Genomic DNA, 22,532 nt, shown 5'->3' with positions numbered 1-22,532 from the left:
AGAGGCTACAACATAGGACAGAGTGTTTTGTTCGAGGAGGGCTCCACCTGGGTAGGAGTGGGGACCATGCACCCCAAAAACCTCCATTGGTGGGCAGCAGACTTAAAAAGAGGCAGCCAGAGTGGGGAACACATCAGTCAGACTTATTCTGTGCACAGGCGAGGCTTCCCCAGGGAGAAATTTGATTGTGGTGGGGAGGGGAGAGAGGAGGCGGCATGCAGAGACTGAGTGAGGCAAAAGTTGGCAGTTAACTAGTGAGGTTTGGGTATTCAAGTAACCTCAATCACCTCCATATATTACTGAGGTCTGGGAACATTTGGTGTTTATACTTCTATGAAAAGCAATAGGCTTATACGAAAACCTAAGGACCTTAGGAGACTGAGAAGATAAACAATATTCAGTAATTGCTAAATGATGGGGTGGGATCCCAAGAGAAGCTATGGAATTGATTGCTATTAGGGCTTCACGATACAATATATTTTCACCTGGTCTAGGGAATTAAAAATAGGCTAGGTTGTTAGCATGCAAAAATCTAGGATAAATCAGTGTTTCCTACTCTCAGAAGCTTGTGTACATGGCAGGTGATGTCAGAGGAGCATCCAGGATAGGTTGATATAGTGTGACCGCTGGGACATGGGAGTTTTCTGTGCTAAATTTGGGAAAGTTCCAGGCAAACTAAGTGAATTAGACCTCTAGGTTGATATTGAAAAAGGGCAGCAGATAAAGGAACATAGAATTTTAAGAAACCAAAAGGGGAATTCCACCTTTACATTGGTGATTTTATAGAATAGCTGCAAACTACATTGCATGAAGGTCTTCTAAGGGTCCAATAAGTGGCACTCAGAAAATTAGAATGGCCTTCCTCAGATCACACCACTAGTTAGGAGTGACAGGCCACTGATCCATAAGTATCCTCACATCCTCTTGTAGCATCATTTGACAAGTAATCTTCTTCCCTACAAATGCCTTCCCTGGACCACAGTTGTTCTCTGAAACCTTAAAAGCCACCCACCCATCCCCTAGAGTCAGCCTCAATATCTCAGTATTGTGGGGTCAGATCTAAATAAATGTGGGTCCCTCCTGAACTATGCAGGAATGTGAGTGACCTCACAAGATCACTGCCAGGTCTCAGAGTGCCCTGTCACTTCCTTTTCCAAAACAAGTCCCACTGAAACTGTAGGTGGACCCTCTTGCTCAGAGCAGGGGTCCTGCTCTCACATTTCCATGCACCCAGCACTCACCTGGCCACCTTCCCATCTCCGCAGTAAGGAGCTCCATGAATGTGGCTCAGAGGCGGCGAAGCTTCTCCCAGCTCTGCTCCTGCCACAGCTTGAACTTGGTACTGATATACTTGCCCAGGTGTGACCTCCCTGTGGAAACCAACGGGCTGTGACTACCACATCCAGAATGTTTGCAGGAGTTTAAAATAAATGTTATGGGGAGCATGAATGCTAAACACATGCCATATTTTCTGAAAGCAAAACCAGGGCACGCAGTCTTTCACAGCAGCAGAATGTTTAAAACCATATTCATTTTGGTATTCCCAGTGCATTGCACATAGTGAGTATGCAGTAAATCAAGGCCAAATTAACAGTGAACTAACAGTCCTACAAAATCTAGGAGGGTGGTATTTCCAGTGTATCTTTACCATGTTAAAAAGTAACACCAACTATTGAAAAAGTAGTATATTTGCAAAGTAACCAAAGAAAGGGAAGATGAAAGTTCGGAGTTTGGGCTCAGCAAGGCCCTTTTGTGGATTACAGGGTTTTTGTTTGCTTGCTTGCTTGCTTACTTTTGTCTCTTGAGAAAATTCTTATCTTGGGTACACTGAATCCATAGGGAAAGAGCACTGTCTCCTAGGAGGTGAGAACACCTTCCATCATCATTTTGGGGATGCAATAAACTCCATAATTAGAAATGTGTTCAATTACTCCCCACCTCTGAACCTGTCAAAATGCACACACTCCAGGTGTGGAGTTGCATCAGTTGGGAGCAGAGATGGAAGGAGTCTACCAGGCTCTCTCCAAAGTCCACGTGCACAGACAGGTGGAGAGCATGAGGGAAAGGACATTTAGAAGGGGTAGGGGCTTGACAGGGGGGCTGCTGGTTCCAGGAACAAAGTCTTCCTTCATCTTAATGTAGTGTAGTGCCTGCCCTGGAAAACTACTGCCAGAGTCCAGGTGGGCTGGTGGGCTGGGAGTGCCTTCAGAGGCAGGATCTCAAAGGGTTGTTAGGACTCCCAGGTGTGGCCACTGTGAGTGTCCTGCCAGGACCTTCTCTTTGCCACCAGGCTCTTCACCTCAACCACGAAGTGTCACCCTCTCACTTGATGCTGCCACCACCAGACAAGAAATGTCATGGGGTTTCCAAAACACTGTTAAAAAAACCTCTGTACTGGCTTTTAGTTATCCTATATAATAAAAGGCTAATATGCAAATCGACCAAACAGCGGAATGACCGGTTGCTATGACACGCACTGACAACCAGGGGGCAGACGCTCAACGTAGGAGCTGCCCCCTGGTGGTCAGTGCACTCCCACAGGGGGAGCGCTGCTCAGCCAGAAGCCGAGCTCATGGCTGGCGAGTGCAGCGGCAGTGGCGGGAGCCTCTCCCGCCTCTGTGGAAGCACTAAGCCATCATAGGACATCCCCCGAGGACTCCAGGACTGTGAGAGGACGCAGGCCGGGCTGAGGGACACCCCCCTCCCAGTGCACGAATTTCATGCACCGGGCCTCTAGTTTTAATAGAAAAGACATCTAATATTACAGACTTTTACATTTCTAAATTAGCTGTCTCTGGGGAAGCAATCGTCTCATGAGAGTGCCAGGTACTTTCAAAAGCAAATCAATCCTGATGGCTTCCCTTTACAAAGAAGTTTCTGTTGGACTTCTCATCCAGCCACACTTAAGTCTGACACTGTGCTACGGCTGGAAAGGGGTGGGGAGGGGGCCCCAACCTTCCATGATGCGACTTTGTAAAAGGCAATCTGTTACTAAGGAAAGGAAGCCAAAATGAGATTTGGTCAGAAAATTAGATTTTAATCCTGAGACAACCACTAACTAGCACTGTTCAAACAAATCACAGTTAAGCAAGGTTTTCTCATCTACAGAATGGGATACTATTAACCTTAAAGAATGTGTATGAGCGAGCGTGCGTGCGTGTGTGTGTGTGTGTGTGTGTGTGTGTGTGTATTAAGTTAGATAATGAGTGTCATGTTAACTGCCCAATTAGAGAAGCTCAAAAATGATATTCTTTTAAAATTCATCCCATGATCTATCCTCCCATTTGCATGAGCTTTTGGACCATTTCACTGTCTTCTAGTTCCAATTTGGAGAGCAAGTAGGGGAGGAAACTGTAGGAAAGCTCAAGGTGAACATTTGTCTCTACTGTTTTGTAGCTGGGGCAGATGGCTCAGACTCCTCCCATCCCAGATGTGCCCCTTCTCAGTCATGTGACTTCACTGTTCCTTTCATTAAGGGATAAGGACTCACCTGCCACGCCTGAATCAGGAATTGACTTGCTTTGGCTACTGGAACGTTATCATGAATAACATAAGCAGATGCTTGAAAAATGTGAGGGTTTGGGGGTCTGCACTCCCTGCTGCTGAAGACCCTGCCACACCCAGGAGGAAAAGCCCAGGCCACGCCTACTGGGCAATGAGTGATTGTGTAGAAGGAGGCCTTGGGTTTCCCAGACATGCCAGCCACCTCCATCAAGCCTCCAGTGTGTGCACGAGGCCATCCCAAGCCATCTAACCCCGGCCAAGAGGTACTGCGTACCTCTTTTACACCTAAAACTAATCTAGGTATTGAAGGTAGAATACTGAACAAGAGAGGTAAAGGTCTTTCCTCATATATTCTACAGTAGGGTGACAGGTGCAACACCCAGCCAACCCATAGAAACATGAGAAATAGTGTTTGTCATATTAACCCACTATGTTTCATGTCTATTTCTAATTTGGCAAAATATAGCACCTCTGATCAAACTTGTTTTACCCTGAGTTCTGCCCTTAGGGGTAGGGAGAATTTGTCTTTGGTGATACCAGCCTCCCACTCTAGACACTGAACTCTTTTAAGCCAGTGACCTCATCTTAGTCTGTGTCCCTGCACTGGGCACACAGTGCTGGGAACACAGTAGAACTCACTAAACACAGAAGGCCAGAAGGAAGAGTAAGAGGAGAGTTGTGAGAAAAGGAGAGAGAGAGAGGAACAAGAAAAAAAGAAAGCATGGAGTGCACATCATGGGTGGCCAGAGACCGAGAAGCACCATGGTTTAGAAAGCCCCACTTCAAACTCACGTGTCTGTGAACTTCCTGTGAGGGTGTGTGGCCACGGCAGGTAAGCCACTGGCGAAGGGGGGTTCCCGGAGCACCTGGTACCGCAGGGGCCTGCAGCCAGAGCACAGAGGGCTGTGGGGCTGAGACGTCAGGAGGGCGGCATCCACCTCCAGCCGTTCATCAAAGGTATAGACCTTCACCCCCAAGACCTTGCCGTCAACATGCAGCTTGATGGTGAGCGGGGTGTCACAGAATGTGTCCAGGGGGCCCAGGTGCACAGACTTCTGGTGTTCCAGCAAGATTTCCGTGTCAAAGAGCGCCTGGGAGGTGTCCACAGAGAGGTAGGTGACCCACAGGGTGAGGGCGTCAGCGTGCACTGGGTGCTGGAAGAGCAGCTCCAGGCTGCAGCCTTCCACCGGGCAGGGCACCGTCATGTTCATGTGGTACAGGTGCAGCTCGGGGCTCCAGGCCTGCAGGCTCGGTTCGCAGGGCTGGTCCACATCGGGGGGCCCTGGGGGAGATGGACAGAAAGATAGACCTATCAGGCATGGCCATCATAAGTCTGCAGGTGAGTAGCCCATGGTGGCAGCCAGAAAGAAGAGTGAGGAAAAAGAAAACTTTGAACAAATTCCTGCAGAAGCTCATCAGCTGAGTGGGTTAGGTCTCAAGTACGACTGAGGACACAGGTGTAACAATTCAAAAGTACTGTGTCTCAATCCACGTCTTCTACTTGGTGTCTTTTAACAAAAGCTCCAGTAGAGAGCCCTAGGAGTCCTGCGACCCAGATGCCAGGTGGGAGCCTGAGGCCAAGGGGGAGGAGGAGGCCCAGGTGGGAGCCTGAAGCTGGGCAGAGAAGCTCAGTCACTGTCCTTGTACTTAGTTTGTTAATAATTTAGGATAAATTAATGCTTCTGATGTCCTGTTTTATTTGTAAATAAAGCCAATGTCTGCTTCACTCCGACACCACACTGTTTAACTGGGCTCCACAAAACTTTCATCCCCTAAGGTGGCGCCTTCGCAGCCATATGCTTGGCTCAGGTCCATGGGAGCATGCAGGTTGCTGCACGGAGAAAACAGCAGGCAGGAGAAAGGACACTTTTTCTTGAGTGGAAAGCAATGGAGATTCAGTAGCCAAGCAAAATTGTATTGGTGAAAAAACAAATATCGCAAGTAATATAAAGGCCGGCTCTGTAGGAAAAATCTCCATGAGACGGTTTTCTTTTTTGTCACATGGGGGAATTGCAGAAAAAGTGCTAAATCAGGAATGAGCAGAGCTGGGCTCTAACTGGTGCTGTGTGGCTGTGGCAGGTGTGTTTAAGCCTTGATCTCCTCATTTATAATATAAGTAACTATTGAACCCCTGTTTTACTAGTTAGTGTGGAAGATTTATACAATGTTCCAGAGGAACATTTGCAAACTACATTTGCAAAAATAGAACTAGGTAGCCCTTCAGAATTTGGAAAATAAACAATATGACAAGCCCAGAGGAAACACGTTCAAATGTGTGTGTGTGTTGTTCTGTGTGTGTGATGTATGTGTGTATTACATCTTATGGTCCTTACTATTTTTTGCCTATATTGTGAATCCATTCATTAATTCATTCATTCAACACCAATGTACTGCGTACCTCTTTTACACCTAAAACTAATCTAGGTATTGAAGGTAGAATACTGAACAAGAGAGGTAAAGGTCTTTCCTCATATATTCTACAGTAGGGTGACAGGTGCAACAATAAATAGTAGAAGGTAGAAGGGTATTCCAAGTGGTAATGACATCTTTGAAGAAAAGTGAAGGAGCATAAGGGGCTAGTGAATGATGGGGTGAGGCTGGGGGATATTTTAGATTATGGGGACAGGGAAGTTGTCACCAAGAAGACGACATTTAAGCAGAGCATATGGCTGGTTCACATTTCTATTTCCCGTAGAATTTAGAAAGTAATTGTTGGTCAATAAGTGTTCCTTTAGTGTCATTAAATAGGATTTGAGCATGTCTGTAAATATATGTGTTTGTGTATGCTCTGCTGATGATTCGATTACTTTCATTGTGTATATTGCAAATATGACTTGGTTCTTCACCTTTTCAAAGCAGAGGAAGACCAGTATTTCTTAGCACTATTTTCTGATAGTTGTTCCAAAACACTAACAACCCCTTTGGAAGTGACCCCTAATGCAGCAGCATATGTTAGAAAGTTTTTATTATAATCTCATATTCAAACATGACACCGAGGCCCTAAAAATTGACCTGGTTTGCCTGAAGACACAAAACAAGGAACCCAGAACTTCTCATTTCTTTCATTTCTACCAGATAACTTTAAATTAAAGAGTAAAAGCTCAGGGGCAGAGTGTTAAATGGGCACTAAAACACCAGCCCAGGACAACAACAAGGTCAGAAACGGCCTTGTATGAAATGCCAATCTCTAAATAGCCCATGCAATGCCAACATAAATTTTATAGCAACTTTTTGTTCTGCCCCGGAATTTCTCAGTTGGAAGGAGTCCTATACGAACAATTGGATAAACTGTCCCCCTCAAGCCTTCTCCCTGAGGCTCCTGTCGTCTGAGGAAGTGGGAGCCCAAGGGGACAGCTGGTGGACAGTGTCAGCTCCTAGGCCAATGTTCTCCATTTGTCTTGTCAGAGTCAAGCCTGCAAAGTAACTCAAACAGAATCTTGTCCAACATATCTTACTGAGTAGCTTTTAGGATCGTAACAAATACAAGAAAAAGAGAAAGAGGGTGATTAGATAAACACTGAAGATGGAGAGGATGGAGAAGTTAAGCCAGTGATCAAGTGCTAACACTCATGGACCAACATTTTCTGAACTTGAGTTGTGATAACATTCATGCTCTGATTTGTCTGAGAGGCATGTGAGTGAATATATAACTGAGAAGCTGGGGGAGAGACAGGAGAAGGGACAGCGAAAAACATCCCCCCTCCGAGAGGCCAGCTTAGATTGTAGCCAAAGCACAGCCAGTACCAGCGATTAATAGACTCATAAAATGGCAAAAATGAGAATGCTCTGCTTGGAACCCCTGATACACCCCACACCCACCCAGACTGGCTCGGCCCGTGTCTGAGTGTTCCCTGCAACGTGTTCTCCATTCCTCTCCTAGGAGGGAGGGACAGGTGGGCTGGCACTGTCCTGTGGCACCAGGTGCTGTAAGCACCTGAAACACCACATAAGAGCAGTCACATCCTGAGGTCACCTCCTGCTTTAGCTGACTTCCCCACCCCTCTCTCTTCCATGCTGACCTTGGCCTCACCACAGCCACTTTAAGCATGTGTAGGACATCCAGCACACAAAGGTACCAGGGAGTGTGTTTCCCAGCAAATCACACACACACACACACACACACACACACACACACACACACACACTTTCACACACATGTGCACGCCACCTCTCCACCCTCCACCTCCACCCCCATTCTCACCAACCACCAGGGTTAAAGGAGAAAGCCATGGTCCTTACCCACTGCCTCCTCTGGAGTCCAGTACCCCGAGGAGTCACATACCCGCCGGGAGGAAGCCGTGTGCACGTACTGACGGAATGTCCCATCCTCCGTGCAGGCACCACACATGCTGCCCGGGACCCTGTAAGATGAGGGGGGAGATGGGGAGACTCCATCAGATGGCTTGGAGAGCCAAATTCAGGAGATCTTTGAGGATGGGGAATGGCAATAGGTTGTGAGACCCTAGGGGAAAATGGAGAACACAACTATTTCTTATTTCATTTCCTTCTTGTATGAACCTCATCTTCATAAAATTCATAGTGACATGAGAAATCTTGAGGTTAGGAAGCAGAAGAACCTAAACCCTAAGGGAGGCCTGTGGAGATGAACGTGGGCAGCTCCATCCTCAAGCATCCGATACAGAAGACTGCACCTGCACCTTCCAACAGAAAACTCCTTCCTATGCTGACTCTCTTTAAGTCACCTGAAGACCCTGCATTCCCCCAGCTAAAACAGACACTGATTTTTAGAGTAAACTTTTCTGCTACATGTGGACTTATGCTTTAAACTCCCTACTTTTACTCACATGCATAAAAGTACTATGAAATGTAATGTCGTGGGCTCTCCATCACCTGTGGGGCTACAGCTGAATTCCTTACCATGATCCAAGGTTCTTCATGGGACAGTTCTTTCATGAATTTTATGTCCCCATCACAATAAACTAACCACCATCCCACAAATACATCATACCCTTCACACGGGCTCTGTGAAACATGTTCTCTCTCCTGCCAAAGAGCCTTTCCAACCCTCTGTGTTTAGCAAACTCCTACATATCCTTCAAGGCCCATTCAAATGTAACCTTGGCAGAGGCACTTAGTCCGACTCCTCTGAGTGGCCTGCATTCTGTCCTCCGGGCACCCCCTGCACACTGGCTCCTGCCATAGGGCATCACTCTGAGGTATTGATAATCCCCGTCCCCACCCTTTCTCCTTTGCCTGTGAACAGACATCTGAAAATGGAGGTATGGAATCAAGGTCTCTCTGTAAGTAGGGGAAAAGCAACACCAGGTAACATACTAGAAACTAGTATTGGTGAAGGAGGGTCATAATTATGCTACCAGCCCCTCATATACCAGGCATGGTGCCATGAGGTGATTTTCATAAATTATTGCTCATCCCTGTAAGAAGAAGACTGTTTACAAATGAGGACCCTCAGGCTCAGGGGGATTAGGCAAATGGCCTAAGGTCACAAATTCTTCAATTCCTATAAGCCAGTTCCCAAACACCACAAAGCGTCCAAGACTGGCAAGGGAAAGGGGTCGTTAGCTCCGGCCTCTGCTGCAGTCAACACTGCGTCGGTGAGGATACAGCTCCAAACCACATTCCCCTGATGCACTTGGCCCTTCCGGGGCTCCGCTGAGTGTGTGTTCAGGCTCCTTGCTGACCTAAGGACTCCAAATACGCACTGGGGAGGAGTGGAGTAAACAGAGCTCCCAGCGTGACACAAATCGCTGGGTGTGTGACGTGCATCTCCCGGGACACACGTGTGGGGAGGCCTCAGCGTTGCGGCCACCGGGCTGGGAAAGGGAAACAAACACTGCCTTTTCTGCCAACAGCCTCGAGGCGAGCCAGCACTGATGACTGCATTATCGCAATGTCTGTACCAGAGCGAGAACGGGAAGATTAAATTGTTTACATGTGTTACATAAACGGATGTAAAACTCTGGTTTGCACATGCCCATGAGGACTCACTGTTCAGCCAGTCTACCACAAACTGCACAGGCAACACACGCAGAAGCGGATTCTTACACACATCACAGGGAATGAGCCAACTCACAAAGGGAGACAGACCCTGAGCGCTGTGGTGCTGGGACAGTCAAGAGTGCTTTTTGGCCCTGGCCAGGTGGCTCAGTTGGTTGGAGCATCATCCCATATGCCAAAAAGGTTATGGGATCGATCCCTGGTTGCACATATGGGAGGCAACCGATCCATGTTTCTCTCTCACATTGATGCCCCCCCCCCCCCCCACTTCCTCTCTCTCTAAAAATCAATTTAAAAAAGCTTATCCTTGGATGAGGATTAATAAAAGTGCTTTATAAAATTGTGGGGTCCAAATGATGTCATCAAAGTATCAAGGACAGGTGTCAAGATCCCAGAAGGATGGGATCACAACTTGAAAAAATGATTCACCTGCTCTTCCCTATCCCTCTGTCTCCCTGTCCCCTTTCCCCCCTCCCAGCTCTGGGGAAAGATGGGGCACAAGGAAACATGCTCCAGGGTCAGCCAGCATCTTGGCTGGGCCTGACACCCAAGGGAAAGTGCGACACAGAGAGGGCAGTGTCTACATGATAATGAAAAAGCCCTAAATGAAAAGAAATAATATATTCCATGTTCCCCACTTCTGAAGTTTCACTGGATGTCCCCAAATTCACCTCTGTTTTTGTGGGGGCTCGGGCAAGCCCCAAGTGCTTCTCTATGCTTCAATGTGTATGTCGCACTTACACAGCAGGAGTATGCTTACTATATGGACTAAATGAGGAAATTACAGGTGAGATGCCTAGTGCAATGCCTCCCACACAGAAAAACCAGACAGACCACAGCCACTCTCGGAATGCAGTGACAGGACTGGAAAGTGGAGGCCCGCACAGGTCACAGGTGGGGTTCTCATCCTTCTCGTTAAAACACATTCATTCCCCCATCCTCCCACCAACTGTCAGAGGTCATCTTTTCCTACCTTCTCTCCTTTGGACAAAAATGTCCCTAATGTTCATTTACACCAATATGTAAAGGACAAATAAAAGCAAATTTAGGTATAATGATTCTCTTCAATAGGCAGGTATTAGGTGTCTACTGTGGCAGGCCAAGGGACAAAGATGCAAAAAACAGATGCTCCTGCCCCCAAGGAGCTGCCAGTCGAGTAGGGCAGACATAAAAATGAACAGATGACTGCTCCACGAGAGGGCAGCCATAAATGGGGAAGGCACCAGGTACACTTAGAGGCAGAGAGGGCACCAGATGCCCACATAATCCAGGTAAGCCCCTGATGCACAGCTTGTAGGAAGCCTGCCACCCACCCACTCACCCCCAGAACTGATTGGAAGAGTACAGTTCACTTCCCTGCCCCCAACACCACTGTGCAAGTAGCAGCCTCTGTGCCACCTTGCACTGAGAAGGGCTGACCTTGATCAGATTTGTCAACCTCATCATAGCTCCTGGCAGCCGGCCAGAGGTGACATTCCGCAGGAAACATCTGTCAGGCCCCTCGCTGAGGAGTAAGCATGGGCGCTGAGGTGCGGAGCCAGGGGCTCTGCTGCGGAGATGGGAACTGGGCAGCGAAATGGAGGAGGCAGCGCTCAGTGGCTGCTCATGTTCACAGCTCCCACTGGGGTGCCCCTGACTTCACACCCTCCCCTGGTGCAGAAGAAAAGCCACAGAGAAAACAGGCCAGCTCTGCCATGGCAAGGACCTCTCACCTGTCATACATGACTCCACTAATCGGAGGCAGCCAGTAGATGGTGAGGGACGTGTTGGACTGCCCAATGACCATGGGTGGGATAGGAATGGGGGTGGGCTTTCGGCTTTGACTCCATTGTTGATACACAAGGTCCAAATAGCAATGCATTCGGGCCACTTGGTTAGGGGTGAAGCTGTCAGTGCAGTCATCATCTGCGGGGACAAAAAAGGAACAGGGGAGATGGAGGTGTTAGCCTGCAAAGTCCACCTCGGTGGGACAAGTTCTGCCTCATTCACACCTGTCACCAGCCCCTAACACAACACCCCACACTTGTTAGGCTCCATAAACACCTGTTGAATGGATAAATCTATTCGGTTCCAGAAAGTGTCTGTGCTGGAAATGGGAAAGAGAAGGCAGAGAATAGCACTTGCTGTCTCTAAACCTGGCCATTACCTTGATGTTGGGCTGGGCCAGGTGGGCCCAGGGGTTCAGGGCTGCCCTAAGTTGACAGCTGCCTATTTGGGGATCCACAATATGGCAGTGTTTCAGCATATGGCCTTTTTATTCAGGAACATTTGTGGAGTTTCAGGCACCTGCTCCATGCCCAGTGACTTTGGCCAGGGTTAGTAAATATTCAGTGGAGATGCTCAAGGGGAGACAGAGCCTAATGTCAAGGAGGCAGCAGGACTGGAACTGTGGTCCCCACCTCACTTTCAGAACTGGTAAAATCTCCCTATTTGATTTTTTTTTTCCCTCCAGCGGTAGAGAGGAAGTTATCTTAGTTTCAGGGCCTCTTTTTTTTTTCTAACATTTTAAATTTTATCTTTATTTTTTTTATTTATTTAAAAATTTTATGTGTCCTTATCCCCCCAACACTCCTCCATCTCCCCCCCCCCCCCGCCCACTCATGCCCTCACCCGCCTGTTGTCTGTGTCCATTGGTTAGGCTTATATGCATGCATACAAGTACTTTGGTTGATCTCTCCCCCGTACCCTCACCCTCCCCTACCTTCCCTCTAAGGTTTGATGGTCTGATCGATGTGTCTCTGTCTCTGGATCTGTTTTTGTTCATCAGTTTATGTTTTTCATTATATTCCATAAATGAGTGAGATCATGTGATATTTATCTTTCTCTGACTGGCTTATTTCACTTAGCATAATGCTCTCCAGTTCCATCCATGCTGTTGCAAATGGTAAGAACTCCTTTTTTAATAAGAGCACACCAGTCAAACACTCACCCCTGCTGCTTCTTTTAACAACAAATATTTTTATTGAGTTTTGGAGAGAGAGAAAGGGACAGGGAGAGAGAGAAACATTAATGTGAGAGCACAATATTGATCAGCTGTCTCCTGCAAACTCCCACCTGGGGATCCAGCCCACAAGCAGGGCATGTGCCCTGACTGGGAATCAAATAAGCAACACTTTGGTGCACAAAGGATGATGCCCAAGCAACCTAGCCACACTGGCCAGGACCCTGCTTCTTAGATGTTTCCTCTGCCCACTTGAAAAGCAGGACTTAAACAGCTCTGCCCTCTGCAGCCCCCTGTCTGGCTGCTCTGCCCTGGCAAGGACCACTGTGACCTTTGGGGGAAGAAGGGAGGCTGGTCCTTATGAATGTGATGCACCAGAATTATACACTGAAATGAAACTTGGATAAAAATTTATTAATCAGCAACAGATAGGACCAGCTCACTGCCCCTTCTTCCCTCCAAAGGCATAGCAGGGTTCTATGGTTGATTTATTTTTATTTTTTGGATAGTTCTAGAACTTATCACCAAACAAGTCCATGGAACTTATAGAAAAATCACCTCCTCCCTTCAACACTGGAATAAGTCATTAAATCAAACCTGTCCTTAATTTTAGTAATAAATGATAAACCTAGTCAATGAGACCCCTACATATCTCAAAATTTCTTTAAGTTCTTCAAAGACATGAAGAAAAGAATATCTCATGATAAATATACTTCAATGCTCGGGCATAAATGACTGCCTGAAAATCCTCTCCACCTCCTGCACGTCCATCCTCCCAGCCCCCAAACTCCCCGCATCATCTTTATTGAAAGCAAGCACATTGAGACTGTGATACCTGTGTAGCTCATGTAGTTACTGAATGGAGCCTCCAGAAAGTGGGTAAAGCCGCAAGTGTCATTGGTAGGCTCCGGGTCCTGGCACAGCTTACTCTTGGGAGTGGGCGCAGTGTCAGCACAGAGGTCTCCTGTGTCCATGGAGGGCACTGTCTCCCTGCAGGGGTCATCGCAGGATTCTCTTTCACTGACCCCTTTGAAGACATGGTAGAGTCCCAGGACATGCCCCACCTCATGGACCATGATGTTGGTATGGCCAGGCATTCCGTAATAGGCTGGGTTGAGGACAACGCCACCTGTAGTAGAAGGTTTGGAAAACATCTCTGAGCATTTAAGGAATGGCAGCCCTCTGATCCTTAGTTATGTCTTCTCATAAATTAGCAAGTATTCAATGTCAGCCTCCAAGGCAGGGGTGAGGAACCTTTTCCTGCCAAGGGCCATTCAGATATTTATAACATAATTTGTGGGCCATACAAAATTATCAACTTAAAAATCAGCCTGCGTAACACTCTTAATGCACAATCCCCAAACAGGAGAATATAGATTTAACAAGACAGTGCTTAAATTCTAATGAAAAACGTAAGCCTTTTAACACACTTACTGATAGTAATGTTTTTTTATTCCAGAGAGATGGTTCTTCTTCCCCCAAATCATCTGCATGCAACACATAGTAATGAGCTTGGCTACCATATGTGTGTTAGATAGAATGTTGCATATGCTAATTTAGGAGGAAGTGCTGTGTACAACAATACTCATTAAGGAAAACCCCGAGGTCCTAGGCCTCTTACAGTAATTCTGTCCATGAGAGTCTGAGTTTAGGGAGCCACATTGTACTGGAACTTAAGGAACTGGAATGCGATCCTGACATTAACTCGCTATAGGACCATGTCTCTGCCCTTGGACCTTCTCCTGACTCTCCATCTATAGAATGAGGGGCTAGCAGGGCTCAACCCTAGGCTCCCTTCCTGTTCTCACCAGGGCCACTAAGAGCTAACATGCAGGACTGCATGAGACAATCATAAATATCATGTGAAGAAATGTGTGCTACCATGGACTGTCATCACCTCGGCCTTGTAATATGTGTTCCAAGATTTCCATGTCCCTGTAGCCGGTGGCGAAGGGAAAGAACTGGGAAGGAGCAGCGCGGACATTCTGCTGTCAGATCTGCCCTGGGTTTTCCCAGGAGCCAGATTCACTGCCTAGTAATCTTCATGGCCTCTCTCTATCACGTTGTCTCCTCCTTCCTCTCTCCTAGGGGATCAGGCAGAAACCAGCTCTCTGACATCCCCCGAGGGGTCCCAGATCGTGAGAGGGTGCAGGCCAGGCTGAGGGACTCCATCCTTGCACAACTGGGGCCGGGGAGGGACGCGGGAGGTTGGTCAGCCAGGGAGGGACCACGGGAGGGCTCCAGGGTATGTCCGGCCCATTTTGCTCAGTCCCAGCCGGACCCCTGCAGAAGCTAACCTACCAGTCGGAGTGTCTGCCCCTTGGTGGTCAGTGCATGTCATAGTGAGCAGTTGAGCGGCCTTAGCATATCATTAGCATATTATGCTTTGATTGGTTGAACCGATGACCAGACACTTAGCATATTAGGTTTTTATTATATAGGATTAGAGGAGTGGGTTCTAGTCATTCATACATACACACATGCATTTCAGGCCAAAGTCTATGTGAAGCATAAAAGCTTGCTCTCCAAAATCTAAAGACAAATGTGAGAACTTCTTTTCATGAAGAAGGAACAAGACATGGTAAACAATAAATAAAAACTGAGTCCACCGTATGGTTGGACCAGGGAGGGTCTGAGGACCTGGGAACCCCACCTTTTGGGGGCCTGTATACTCCTTTCCCAGGAGCGACTTCATAAGAATAATGAAATGAAAGTACAATTGCCACTTTCCAGGACTATTTTATATTATTACTAGAGGCCTGGTGCACGAAATTCGTGCATGGGGGTGGGGGGAGATGTGTGTCCCTCAGCCCAGCCTGAACCCTCTCCAATCTGGGACCCCTCGAGGGATGTCCGACTGCCCGTTTAGGCCCGATCATGGACTGCTGGCTTCCAACCGCTCGCCTGCCTGATTGCCCCTAACCGCTTCTGCCTGCCAGCCTGATCACCCCCTAACCACTCCCCTGCCAGCCTGGTCACCCTTAACTGTCCTCCCCTGCAGGCCTGGTCACCCCCAACTGCCCTCCTCTGCTGGCCCGTACACCCCTAACTGCCCTCCCCTGCTGGCCTGGTCCCCCAACTGTCTTCCCCTGCAGACCTGATTGCCCCCAACTACCCTCCCTTGCAGGCCTGGTGCCCCCCAACTGCCCTCCCTTTCCGGCCTGGTCCCCCCCAACTGTCCTCTCCTACAGGCCTGGTCACCTCTAACTGCCCTTCCCTGCAGGCCTGGTCACCCCTAACTGTCCTCTCCTGCAGGCCTGGTCCCCCCCCAACTGCCCTCCCCTGCTGGCCTGGTCACCCCCAACTGTCCTCCCCTGCAGGCCTAGTCACCTCTAACTGTCCTCCCCTGCTGGCCTGGTCGCCCCCAACTGCCCTCTCCTGCAGGCCTGGTCCCCTCTCTCCCCCCCCACCCCCGGCAACTGCCTTCCCCTGCAGGCCTGATTGCCCCAAATTGCCCTCCCTTGCAGGCCTGGTCCCTGCGAACTGCCCTCCCCTGCAGGCCTGGGACCCCCAAACTGTCCTCCCCTGCTGGCCTGGTCTCTCCCAACTGCCCTCCTCTGCAGGCCCGGTCACCCCTAACTGCCTTCCCCTGAAGGCCTGATTGCCCCAAACTGCCCTCCCTTGCAGGCCTGGGCCCTGCGAACTGCCCTTCCCTGCAGGCCTGGTCTCTCCCAACTGCCATCCCCTGCTGGCCTGGTCCCCCGCAATTGCCCTCCCCTGCAGGCCTGGTCCCCCCCAACTGTCCTCCCCTGCAGGTCTGGTCTCCCCCAACTGCCCTCCTCTGCCAGTCCGGTCACCCCTAACTGCCCTCCCCTGCTGGCCTGATTGCCCACAATTGCCCACCCCTGCAGGCCATCTTGTGGCAGCCATCTTGTGTCCACATAGGGACAGCCATCTTTGACCACATGGTGGCGGCTATCTTTGTGTGATGGAGTGACGGTCAATTTGCATATTACTCTTTTATTATATAGGATTCAAACCAACCAGCATCACCTCCTGATGCTGCTACCTATACTTTCTTCCATTTTCATTGCCAGCAACATGGTCAGGTGCTGAGGGTTACTAGAGGGTCCTTACTCCACCGTTTGGAAGCCTCTCTCACATGGGATGGCCTTTGGGGTGTCCAGGGCTCCTTTGGCTATGGACACGCACTGGAAATGTACTGACCCTTACCTTTGGGAATATTCCTTGAAAGCTCTCAAGGCTATTTCCCAATCTGTTCAATGGTAATAACAAGTATTTCAATCTCAAAGGGTTATTATGTAGATTGAAGGAGTAATGTAGACAAAGAAGTATTTTGCTTATTTTTTAGAACAAAGTAACTCAAGGTGTGTACTGGACCATTTGTCAATATTACTGTAATTATATAATGCAGCTGGCCACACACGCTCATTTGCCCCACCCTTGTTGGCTCCCTCCTGACCACTTTCATTCATCAAGATAACAGAAGCTAGAGTGTGATCACAAACAGGCAGACCTTCCAGAGTAAAACCAGGCATTGCCAGGCAAAGTAGACAAACACGCTCACACAAGGAGCTCTGATTTGCCTTTAAGCTGTTCAAGCTTGGTTTCCATGCCATTCTGATCCTGGGACCCACAGGCACCCAGAGGACAGACAAGACTTGGACAGAGTTTAAAATGGATCAGTGTATCCATTCTCTTCATAGATGACATATGGGCATTCAAAAATTATTCACAGTAGACTGAAATTAGTGATTGCAGGAGGAAAAGAAACATTATAGGATTGGGGCTGAGAACTTAATTCTTCATAGACCTTGCTGGTAGGTTAGATGCATACAAGACACTCTTATTCTGTAGTGCCAACAATATTTTCCTTCCCACTTCTCTGGTTATCTATATATATAAAAGCCTAAGCAACCGTTCGACCATTTGACCAGTAGCTATGACGCACACTGACCACCAGGGGGCAGATGCTCAATGCACAAGCATGGAAACATAGAACAGACTGATGAATCTCAGAGGGAAGGAGAGAAGGGGTCGGGCAGGAAGAGATTAAGCAAAGATTTTATATATATTCTAGAGGCCTGATGCACAGATTCATCTACCGGTGGGGTCCCTTGGCCTGGCCTGCGGGGACCAAGCCAAAACCCACAGTCCAACATCCCCCGAGGGGTTCTGGTTTGTGAGAGGGCAGAGGCCAGACCGAGGGACCCCACCAGTGCACAAATCTGTGCACCGGGCCTCTAGTATTCAATATTTGAATATTACTATATTCAGAAACATTGCTCATTTTTGTTTCTCCTCATCTCGGAGGATTAAAACATAGATGAGGGATAAAATATGGTGTTAATATGGGGGACAGGATCCCCTCCCTTGTAACGGAATCCCTTCCTGTGTGCTCTTTGCTCCAACCTGCTACATTGAAATAGGAAGTAGAAAGACATGCCAAAATATGGGTTCAACCATACTGTGGCCCCTCAATCTTCACTCCAAGACACTGTCAGACTCTCTCTGCCTTTGTTCACCTCCCCAACACCTGTCCAGCAAGACTGTCTATGGACAAGACCAAAAGTACCTAAGCAGGGGAAACTAAGAAGCAATAGTATGAATAGAAGAGCAACAAGTTAGAAATACTAGTATTTCACCCCAATGGTTCCTTGCTCCTCCCCTCCACCCCCTTATTACACTGCCAGTTCCGGAAGCCAGATTCTCCTCATTCATCCACTGCCTCACTAAGAAATACAGAACAGAGTGAAATGCAAGGAAAGAAGGAGTTCTCTTCTGGCTGTGATAGTTTCCAAAGCCTATGCCATTTGGATTCTGAGAGGCCTCCATGGTTTAGCCAGCATGGTGGATGAATGGAGGATATAATGAGCTTTGCCTCACGTTAGCAATGTCACCCCTACAAATCAGCCTAGAAAAGATTCTCCTAAGCTGGAAGGAAAAAAAAAAAAGAATAAAAGGAAAATAATGAGAATGTATGTATGATGGTGGGTCCAGATTGAGTAGAACTTTCCAAAGCCCTGGTAAAAGGATAAAGATACAAAAAGGTGCATGTGGCCTGACAGTGGGGGATCTTGCCTCCTTCTGGCGATGAATTCTTGGGTGCATGGTCTCGGTCTAGAGAAGAATGGCTGACCAGTTGAGCTTAGAGGAAAGGGTGACAGAGAGACTCCCAGAGACTCCCTGAAGGTGGTTCCCTGATGGGAGCAAGGGTCATCTCAGGTGCCAGCCTCACCTGATGACTGAACATAAAATGGCCTTGGCATCTGTAAGCCATCTACACATTAGATACAGCCCCAGGCAGAACAAGCTCTACTACTAGTAAGAGTAAATCTCTACTACTCAACAACATAGGGACGCAAAATAGAAATTAAGTTCAATTATAGAAGAATAATTAAGAATTTAATTTCTTGCATATCTGAATGTATACACTGGGGTTTGAACAGTACCACTGACTATACATAGAATGTAATATGGATGGGGCTTCCTCGATTTAGCAACTGGTGGCCATGTGTGACACAGCTGTTGCTTAATGGACTGCCGGTGGAACACGCTTCCTTAGAAGACCTTTTAGCTTTGATTATCAGGGACAAGCTAACAGAGTAAGACAGGATTGTTGTGTGGTAATAGGAAGAAAATAGAGGGAAGTTGCTGATTAGAAGATGAAATCTAAGTAGCAGACAGCCAAGCTACCAAAGTGATGCTGTATTAGCAGCTTCCAACTGGCTTTTCCCAGCTTCAGCACAAGACAGCCAGAGCGGCACGTGGTGAAGAAAATGATTTCCAAAGCCACTTCCATAAACACACACATACACACACACACCCTAAGGCAGTTTGAGAAAAGGACACAAGTGGAAATGACTTTAAAACAGTTCTGTAAAACTTTTAGGGCTGAATATTATATGCCCATAAAACATGGAGGTTGAGGGCTGATCTGCAGGTGCCTACATAATTACTTCCAGTTACTGGCTAAAAACACTCCTCAAAATACACTTTCACCACAAAGGGACAAAGCTATCAAAGTGTGGCTGGGGGTCCAAGGAAGAAGCAAAGAACTGGCAGAAGTGGACTGATACACAAAGGGAGAGAAAGAAATAAAGTTTTTTAAAAAATCATGGGAGCTAGAAAAAGCAGCACATTTTTAACAGAACCAGACCAGAAACCATTCATCTCCAAATCTTGAATTGGCTTCTTAGTTTTATAGCCTGTGGTCTCATTAGAAGGAAGTCCTTATTTTGGGCAAGACTAAACCAAGAAAGAAATGTGTAGAGGATAAAGATTTTGCAGTGTGGTGTCATTTTTTTCTTCTTTATACACTTTTAGCCATTCCTACCCACAACTGTCAAGCCCTTCAGGCTCTCCAGCTACTCCCACCTCATAGGAGAAAAGTAATATGACTTTTAAAAAATATATTTTATTGATTTTTTTTACAGAAAGGAAGGGAAAGAGATAGAGAGTTAGAAACATTGATGGGAGAGAAACATCAATCAGCTGCCTCTTGCACACCCCCTACTGGGGATGTGCCCGCAACCAAGGTACATGCCCTTGACCGGAATTGAACCTGGGACCTTTAAGTCAGCAGGCTGATGCTCTATCCACTGAACTAAACCAGTTAGGGCAGTAATATGATTTTAAAAACTTAAGATGTTATTACTGAGGCATTGAAGATTTATGTAATTCTTTCCTTGCTCCTGAATGAGGGAAGTGCTTCAAACACACACACACACACACACACACACACACACACAAAACCACTGTAAGCCAGAATTTCAGGCACTACAGAATATGTATTAAAATATTTTCTATAATTCATTTATTAACTTAGCATTTATTGAGCATCTATTCTATGTCAGGCACTGTTCTGGGCACCAAGTAGTCAATGATTACAAGTTTAAAAGAAGAGATAAAGGTTATTTGTATGTAAATAATCACATGTAAAGATGCTTATTTATTTCACCTACTTATAAATGCATGAACCTACCTTTGGGACACCCCAATTTCAGGGCATGAAATTCATATCCTAGAGTAATTTTGTCCAAAATTTTCACTATACAAGAGTGCTCACCCAAGTTTGAAACCCCAGTGCACCTGGGATAAGCCCACTTACTGAATGCTGTCTTCTGACAATGAAATAATCTACAACAGTAGCCAGTGGGTGATTCCAAGACCAATCCCTGTCTTGTTCATGTCAGGTAGTCTGTCTCATTACTAATCCTACAATTGTTCCTATTTACAGGGTAATCTCCAGTGTACATACCTCGTTTATTCCTCATCTCCAGAAAGAATCCCTCTGCTTAGGCACCATAGAGAGACCCATGGATAGGGGACAGTATCTCCTTTGTGTGGCCCAACCACTTAATGGTAGTGCACCAGCGCTCCCCTCTTTACCTACTGTAGATTCTTCTACCTCCTCCTCTGCTTTCTGCACCTGCACTCGCTAAAACAACCTGGCAGAGACTACAAAGACTTCCTGCTTGTCAAGTCTCTGGCTGCCTCTGCCCCTGAGACTTAAACCCCACTGTGCATGAATGTGGCACAATTGATGTAACACCCTAATCTCAATGCCAACCTCTTGGTTAGGAGGAAGTTGAGGCTTGTCCTGGGAGACCCCCTCCAAATTTCTGGGTGAAAAGGTATCCCACCCCTGAGCTCATCTCTGCTACTTCCACCTTGCCCACTCCCTACTCAGCTGTTGCTTTGCCTTCTCCAGAGAGCTGTCCCTCCAGCATCACCCCAAGATGGCTGCTCTCCTTGGTCCCCTGGGCCCAGTGACATTCATAGACCCTGCCCTACAGCCACCCATCCCCGCAAACGGCCACCCATCACTCACTCTTCTCAGGCTGATAAGGAGACTCCCTTTGCTTCTTAGCAGCTGCTCTACCATTGAAAGCAGTTGGACCCCTAAGGACACTTGTTTTCTCTTTGTAAAGGAGCCAACATCTCTCCAGGGTAAAGTCTCCAGGTTGGAAAGGAAGTGAGATGGGAGGCTGTTAGCAAACCCAGGAAGGTCAACCACAGACACACAATGTTTGAAACGTTCTACACTGCCGCTGTTATTGTTGCTGCTACTAATGAAGCTAGCATTTCTGAGGCTGTGCTATGTGCCAGGTACTATTCCTTATGCTTATTACCCCATTTTATGTATAAGGACACTAAGGCCCAGAGAGGCAACTTGCCCAAGAGCCAATTAGTTCCTATCTATGTGAAGCTATATTCCACTCTATAATTAAAAGATTTTTCCCCCCCTACAAGGTCACATTATCTGAACTCATTTGTAGATCCTGTATGTTTAAACCCCCATTATGAGCCAGGTTCCCTCCCACATGTCCCTTGGGTTCCATGCACACTGGGCTTGTTGCTTGTGATCTTATTGGGATGTCAGAATGTTATTTGGCAAGACAGACATTTTCTAGAACAATTAAGGAAGATGGTTGGCCCAGGACACTCCTGAGTGTCTAACTCCGGTGCCAGAGAGTGACTGAGTCTCTTGTCTAACCTGGCCAGCGTGCCCTGGTGCTGAGTTCAACTCTGCGGCACCGGTATTTGTGGGCCACAGGGGACTTAGATCTCTCTCTCCTAAGTTCTGCTCCTCCTTCTTCTGTTTGAGTCCCTTCAGATGACCCCAAACTCAACATATCCAAAACCAAACCAGCTCTCCCTTCACTCCTCCTTTTCCTATATTTTCTGCCTTGCCACCACCAACCACTCAGTCAAAAAGAATTCTCTCTCCCCACATTTACTTAATTATGTGAACAAAGTTTCTCAGTACTTAGAGCTATAAATTTTTAAAAAGCAATATAACTAATGCTGAATCCTATCTTGTTATAGCAATTGCTATTATTCATCCACAGACACAATAACTAATTTTTGGGGAAAAAGACACTCACCTCATTAAGATGTGCATTTCCTATTTTGTTTACTAGTCATCAATCAACACTTCAAAATGTTGATTTTATCAACTTTGGACAAGTAATCGGTTCCAAAATCAACTCAATTGAGGAGAAATTTTCAACAATTTAGAACTTATAATCAGTATTGATGTGAATATCCTATTTGTGTTGTTGTACCACAGTTTTGTTAGATGCTACCATTGAGGAAAATGGGTAAGGGGTTTGTGGAATCTATTTGTATTATTCCTACAACC

At 47.1% G+C, this 22,532-nt stretch overlaps 1 protein-coding gene across 1 annotated transcript in view; it reads right to left on the bottom strand.

Annotated features, from left to right (window-relative positions):
* PAPPA2 (pappalysin 2) overlaps positions 1–22,532 on the bottom strand; it is a 212,625-nt gene that overhangs the window by 110,659 nt on the left and 79,434 nt on the right. The window contains exons 4-8 of the mRNA XM_008145883.3: positions 13,260–13,553; positions 11,196–11,388; positions 7,744–7,865; positions 4,297–4,786; positions 1,242–1,370 (exon numbers count right to left, since the gene is read on the bottom strand). Of these exons, the coding sequence (XP_008144105.3) occupies positions 1,242–1,370; positions 4,297–4,786; positions 7,744–7,865; positions 11,196–11,388; positions 13,260–13,553 (1,228 nt within the window). The remainder of the gene's footprint in view (positions 1–1,241; positions 1,371–4,296; positions 4,787–7,743; positions 7,866–11,195; positions 11,389–13,259; positions 13,554–22,532) is intronic.

Source organism: Eptesicus fuscus, chromosome 22 (assembly GCF_027574615.1).
Source record: "Eptesicus fuscus isolate TK198812 chromosome 22, DD_ASM_mEF_20220401, whole genome shotgun sequence".
Taxonomy (NCBI): domain Eukaryota; kingdom Metazoa; phylum Chordata; class Mammalia; order Chiroptera; family Vespertilionidae; genus Eptesicus; species Eptesicus fuscus.
The sequence above is the reverse complement of the archived record's forward strand: the minus strand, read 5'-3'. Positions and strand labels throughout refer to the sequence as shown.